We start from the raw sequence: 6,000 nt of genomic DNA, 5'->3' as shown, positions 1-6,000 counted from the left end.
GTTGCTTATCATTACCTCTCATTCCATTTCCAGATACATAAGGGAGTAAAAATGTTTTTAACTCAGCCCTCTGTGAAACAGTAACCTTTTGCCCCCCCTTTCCCCCCCCTTCTGTTTGTGAAATCAAGAGGACATAAAACAATATTTGTCAAACAGAAGTCAACCAGGACAAATGTATGAATTTACATTTTACAGAAGTCATAAATAGATTTATATGTGGGCCACGTGATGTGGGCTGGGCAGGCAGTTGTTCCTGCTTTGTGAGGCGGAGATCAAGATTCCTTTGCTACGTGGGGAAAAACCCAGAATTTTCAGGGCAGTTTCTCTCATTGAGGTGAAGCAGACCAAAGAGATACGACACAGGTAAGCACTCCCCCACTGCTCACTCCGCCCTCTTTCCTAATGAGTTTCCTGCTTTTGTGGGACAGACCGAGAAGAGCTGCAATAGGGTAGAAGGTGTGTGATCGTCTAGAAACTGCTTTGGATTCAGAACTTGGAAAACAGAGATTCTTCTTTCCCACCCAAAACTTGTACAATGGGATCTTCCCATCAGTTGCTGTATTCCCATATTCACTAGTTTCTTTTATTTTCAAAAGAAATCTTCATAGTTTCCCTACCAAAAAACTCAAAAGGAGGACGGGAGAGTTTTAATTGGTGTTCTATCCTCGGGTCAGAACGGGAAGCAGTGCACATTTTTCCTTGTGATGAAGAGAGAAGTTAAACCATGACTGCTCGTACCTACCAAAACCTCCTTCTGGTAAGTAGATGCTAAAACAAATGTGTTTATTTTGCTTATATGCATTTAACTATTTTTGCTGTAATTAGGGGAAAGCACACAATGTGACATGGAGCTATATAAAACTATTTCTTTGGAGAAGCATATTCATAAAAAATATGCCCATTGTGTCATGCTTCTTTGCTTCAAACAGGTCTTCACCAAAACAGTGGGATAGATGTGAGTTAGTATAACATGTGCAAGACAGCTCCTTAATTATGGTATTCTTGAATACCATAGATCCCTGGTATTCATTCCGTATTGACTGCACACAGTGACAACTGCTGTCTCTTTCTCTCTCAGAAATGGGGTTTGGAATGGGGGACAGGAAAGACTATTGTGTCTGAGAACAGAGAAAAAAAAAAAAAAAGCACATCAACCGACAAGGAACTGAGAATACAGGCAAATACTGAAATGAACACCTACATTTTACAAAAGCACACATACCCTGGCTACATCCAGAATCTAAAGTTACATTACTGCTCTAGTGCTACACTGAAGTAAGATGCTCAATTTGTCAGGGCAGGCAGGCATATTAAATAATGCTGCTTTTCTTCCGGGGTTTGAACGAGTATTTGAATGTTGATTATGCAAGGTACAAACGTCCCAGAATTAACCCTTATAGTAATTCCATGTCTTGCTTTTGCAGTAACCTCAATCTGCATTGCTGTTAAGCCAGGCCTTTTTAGATATGTCTGGTAATAAGTACTGATGGTCCATTTATACATTTTATGTTTTGCAGCTGTGTCCAAGCATTCCAACTATTCAATATGGACACACAGAGGAAATTCTAATATGTTTACATTGGTGTGCACAGATTTCCCAGGCTTATGATGTACATGCACGTACTTGAGTGTCCATGTTTTTACTTTGGTCACAATACTTAGAAATGTGTTTATATGCTCATGTTTCATGTTGAAAAAACTGCTCCATCTTCCACAGATGTCTGTCCCTTTAAATGCCCATCTGCTCTCAAGTGCCTGCCACCACCATCCCTTCTGCCATGTTGTTAGAGACACGCTGGAAGAACATCCGCCAAACCTTGCTGCTTCTGTTCACCGCTGCTCTTCTCATCGGGGTCACCATGCTGGCCATCTCCTCTAACATTAACCCAGTGGGCTATTTCTTCCTTGGGGTAGGGGGAGTGTGCCTGGTCGGCTACTTGCTGAGTGTGTTTGTTGAGTGTTACCTGAGGAATCAACACCGGCGTGACGCAAATGAAATACCTCCAAACAGGCAAAGCCAAGCAGGGTAAGCAGCAACCTGGTTGCTCCTTTTTAACTCTCTCACTTCACTCATGGCCATTTTAAACACTCTTTTGCTGCCCTTCCCCTGAGGCACAAAATGCAGGCTCCATTCCCAAAGACAAAAGTTCTTTTCAGATTGTTTTCCCTCGTTCCTGATGTGGAGGTTGCAAATGTCAATGCCACGCATGTCCTGTAACTTTTATAATATGTATTTTCTTCCCTCTGGGAACTGATCCACTAAAACTTGCCAATGTTAAACCGATCCAGGCCCATTTTATTTTTTCTTTGAGTAATCGAGGCTTGCCAAACAATGAGTCAGACAAGGAAAAAGAAAAAATGTTGAAGCAATACTAAATCTTATTTGGGTTTAGCTCTATAAACCTTATCTCTAGAGCAACTGTTTCTTGGCAAACTTTAAGAGAAACCTGTAACTGGGTGTGTTTCCACTCCTAAAATTCCTGCTTGACGCTAATAAACCCCTGATTTTTAGAGACTGAATACTCCCACGTTTTCTTGGCTTCACGTTCATTTGCAGGTTTTCAGTGTCAGCTAATTAACCCCAGTTTTCCTGCTGTCATTGAAGAGGTTAACTCTACTTGTAGCCTTGCTTCCTTGTATAATCCAGATAATCATTATCCACGTGCATAAATGACTTGATGTTCCCAAAGACAATGTTTATTTTTAGAAAGACTATATAAAAAAAGAAGTCTGTATTGGGCCCTGCTAGTTTGCGGGCATACTTAAAGAAAAGTAGTATCCTTTTATTTAAAAATACAACCTGAAAATGAAAATGTCTCCAATGTAACATTTTTTTCTTTGGAGACAGTTATTTTAAACATGGAATAAGTAGTCCTTGTTTAAACTAAATGAAACTACTTAATTTTCTCCACTTCTTAAAAATGGATGAGCTAATATAATAAATAAAATAGCTAATATAATAAAAAAATAGGTCCTGTTTTAAGTTCTTTTATTCCATGAGATAATTAGCAGTTAGCAATCCTTAGTGATAAATTTCAACTGTAGGAGGACACCGGGTTAAGCCTAGGACACCGAACTGAACAGTGTGGGTAGCTTGACTACCTCTGGGGAGTGTGGGAGAATGGTCAGACAAGCTATTTTCTATCCCAGTAAGAAAGACATTCAGTTGGCTGGAGAGGTGAGCTGATCCAGGGGCAGGATATCCTACACAGCAATACCACATGAGATACCCTGTCTCAGTCCCATTTGTTGACTGTAGCATGGTCCCTATAGTCCATGATCTGTCCTACAAACATAAATTATGCACTAAAACAACGAGTGTGTCTGGCATTGTTCTCTGGCACAGGGTGAATGCCGCCTATGAAGCGCCCACCTACGAGGAGGTGATGACCATGTCAGCTCCAGCACCAGCAATATGGACAATCACATCCAACCCAGGCTCCGTGCCCTCGCCGCTGAACGAGCCTCCCCCGTACAACGTCGTCATTGAGTCCTCTGCCCAACAGGGGATGATGGTGGAGGCTCTGCGGGGGCCAGTGCCAGCAGACACAGTGCACCCCTCTGACACTGACACGGGCTCCAGGACGCAGCTGCAGCTGGTGCTGCCCCCGAGACTGCAGCGGTTTGTTTCGGACATCCATGAGGACAAGGACCTTGAAGAAAGGTTTGAACCACTGGAGCCACTCACCCCACCACCTCCTTACGAGACTGCCATCAGTGATGAGGTCTTTGCAGATGCTCACCAGCCCTCTGTGTTAGGACTGACTTCCCCTTCCATGAATACAGAGCCAAACCCTCACTCCAATACAGGATGTTCCTAGAGGGATGGTAAAATGGCTGATAATGTTTTGCCTAAATGTTTGTCTCACCATTCTTTGAACCAGAACTGAACTACAGACACAGCTTCTGATGTTACCAGAATCTTTTTGCACAAAAAAGAAACCAATGCAATACCACACTGCTTTGACTTGGCAGATACATACAACCACTGTGAGGAAAGTTGTGTTATGTATGGCAACATTCTCAAACTGGAGATACACCTTTTTGGGAGAGGAGAAGTAAATCCTGAGAAGAAATGAGATTGCCAAAAAAACTTCTGAAGGACTGTAGGAATGCAGCCAGAAGAATCTGCCTGGAAAAGGGGAGGAATAGAAACAACATTAAGCACATTCTGCCTGTGCATTGCAAACAGCAATACTGCTGAGTGATGTGTGACTTCAGCCACCCTGAAATCCCCACAGAGAGAACAAGCCTGCACTCCTCACCTTGCTGTTTTGCAGCAACACAAATTTATGGCCTCAGCTTTTTGTTACTGTCCCTCTGCCACACCTGCTCCCCATCCTCACCTGTGCTACATGGGAGTGTGACTAAGGGGAGAGGTCTGACTGCATCTGGAAGCTGGTACCACCTGATACCTCTCACTTAGGGTTGAAAAGCTGATAGTATGCATCAAGTGACTTCTGTTGTTCACAAAGTTGTCATCCCACACAGCCAGTGGTGGACAAGTGGAAGATAACTTTTCCCCCTGCAAGAGAGGCCAGCAATGGGATATATACACATATGAGCATCTTCTGCTTGGACCTCATGGCTCTAGAGCAGGGTTTATGTCTGCTGTATTACAGATGTATTCTGACAGATGGCCTGAGACACTTTACTGTCATCATGCACAGAAAGGCCAAAGCTCCCCCAGTTCTCTGTGGGCTCTGGAAAGGTCCAGTCTGTCTGCCAGGGCAGCGGAGCACCAGAGGACAACAGTCTCAAGACACATTTGGCCTTCATCATGATGATTCTAGGTTTTAGGCAGGTTCTAGCTCTCACTGATCAGTGGTGCTGTGCCTTTTTAAATGAGTGAGCTAAATTGATCAGCTCTGCAGTGTCAAAGTGGTCTGCAGTATGCAGAGATGCATTTGCATCTGTTGAATGTCCACATTAAAAAATTAAAATGGTGGTCCAAATCTCCTGTGAAGGAGAGCAGCAATCATCCCAGCCTTGCTCATGCCTGCATATTTAATTCATATGAGGAACCATCAAACCAACGGCTAGAAGCAAATAAATTATTTCTTATTGTTTGATTCTTTATATTTCGAAGGAGAAAAAATAAACCTTTTATGTTGTTTATAAATAAATAGGACTGCATTAAAAATTCCTGGTGGCATCATTAATTCTTCCTCTCAAAAGAAACACTCCACAAAGCCACGCTTTTGCTTGCATTCTGCTTATTTGATAATCTTGGCTTAGAAAAGAGAGAGGAGTTCCATTTATGAATCAACAGCTGAATCACTTTATTATCATTATTGACGAAGCAATTATGATACCTCTGTCATGGAAGTATTAGGAGAGACAAACTGCTGATTAAGGCAATGTGATTTAATGTCAATGACTCCTTGCATTTCCCTTCTGTATCTGCCAGCAGAAAAGAAAAATACCTTAGCAAAAGGTGTCACAGGTATGTGACACAGGCGTAGAAACTTTGAGTCTTAAACTGGGCAACTCAGGACTTGCCTGAGTGCATCAAATTGCCAGGAGTCAGGAAGAAATTCAGGTCGGCCAGCACCGACGAAAAACTAGCCAAAACAAAGACCAAAAATGTCACCAGTTAAGATCAGTACAATTTTGTCTTCAACATTTGTAAAGGTTGTCAAGCCTTTGGACTTGTGCTAAGCTTTAGCAGATGGAATTCCTGTGCACCAGGACACGGGAAATCTATGTGCTAAAGAATAATGTGCAGAAGCCATCTGAAGCTTTGTGTGACTGTTTTTGTAAGTTGTGTGGGGAGCAGCTGCGGGAGCTGGGGTTGTTTAGCTTGGAGAAGGCTCAGGGGAGACCCTATCGCTCTCTACAACTCCCTGAAAGGAGGCTGCAGCCAGGCGGGGTTTGGGCTCTTCTCCCAGGCTACCAGTGACAGGCCCAGAGGAATTGGCCTCAAGCTGTGTCAGAGGAGGTTCAGGCTGGACCCCAGGAGGAGTTTCTTCTCGGTAAGGTTGTCGAGCATTGGAATGG

General features: G+C 43.0%; 1 protein-coding gene across 1 annotated transcript; it reads left to right on the top strand.

Annotated features, from left to right (window-relative positions):
• Nucleotides 1-243: 243 nt before the first annotated feature.
• On the top strand, nucleotides 244-5,140 carry TMEM139 (transmembrane protein 139). Its single transcript, XM_064702934.1, has 4 exons — nucleotides 244-363; nucleotides 597-757; nucleotides 1,718-2,026; nucleotides 3,347-5,140. The coding sequence occupies exons 3-4, from the start codon at nucleotides 1,734-1,736 to the stop codon at nucleotides 3,819-3,821; spliced, it is 768 nt and encodes a 255-aa protein (XP_064559004.1). The 5' UTR covers nucleotides 244-363; nucleotides 597-757; nucleotides 1,718-1,733; the 3' UTR covers nucleotides 3,822-5,140.
• Nucleotides 5,141-6,000: the final 860 nt, after the last annotated feature.

The sequence above is a fragment of the Zonotrichia leucophrys genome, chromosome 1 (assembly GCF_028769735.1).
Source record: "Zonotrichia leucophrys gambelii isolate GWCS_2022_RI chromosome 1, RI_Zleu_2.0, whole genome shotgun sequence".
NCBI lineage: Eukaryota > Metazoa > Chordata > Aves > Passeriformes > Passerellidae > Zonotrichia > Zonotrichia leucophrys.
This window is presented reverse-complemented; position numbering and strand designations above follow the sequence as displayed.

Excerpts from the sequence above, each read along its gene's own strand:
- TMEM139 (XM_064702934.1), top strand. The coding sequence starts at position 1,734 with ATGCCCATCTGCTCTCAAGTGCCTGCCACCACCATCCCTTCTGCCATG. Across the intron at positions 2,027-3,346 it reads AACAGGCAAAGCCAAGCAGG|GGTGAATGCCGCCTATGAAG; the intron begins GTAAGCAGCAAC and ends TCTCTGGCACAG.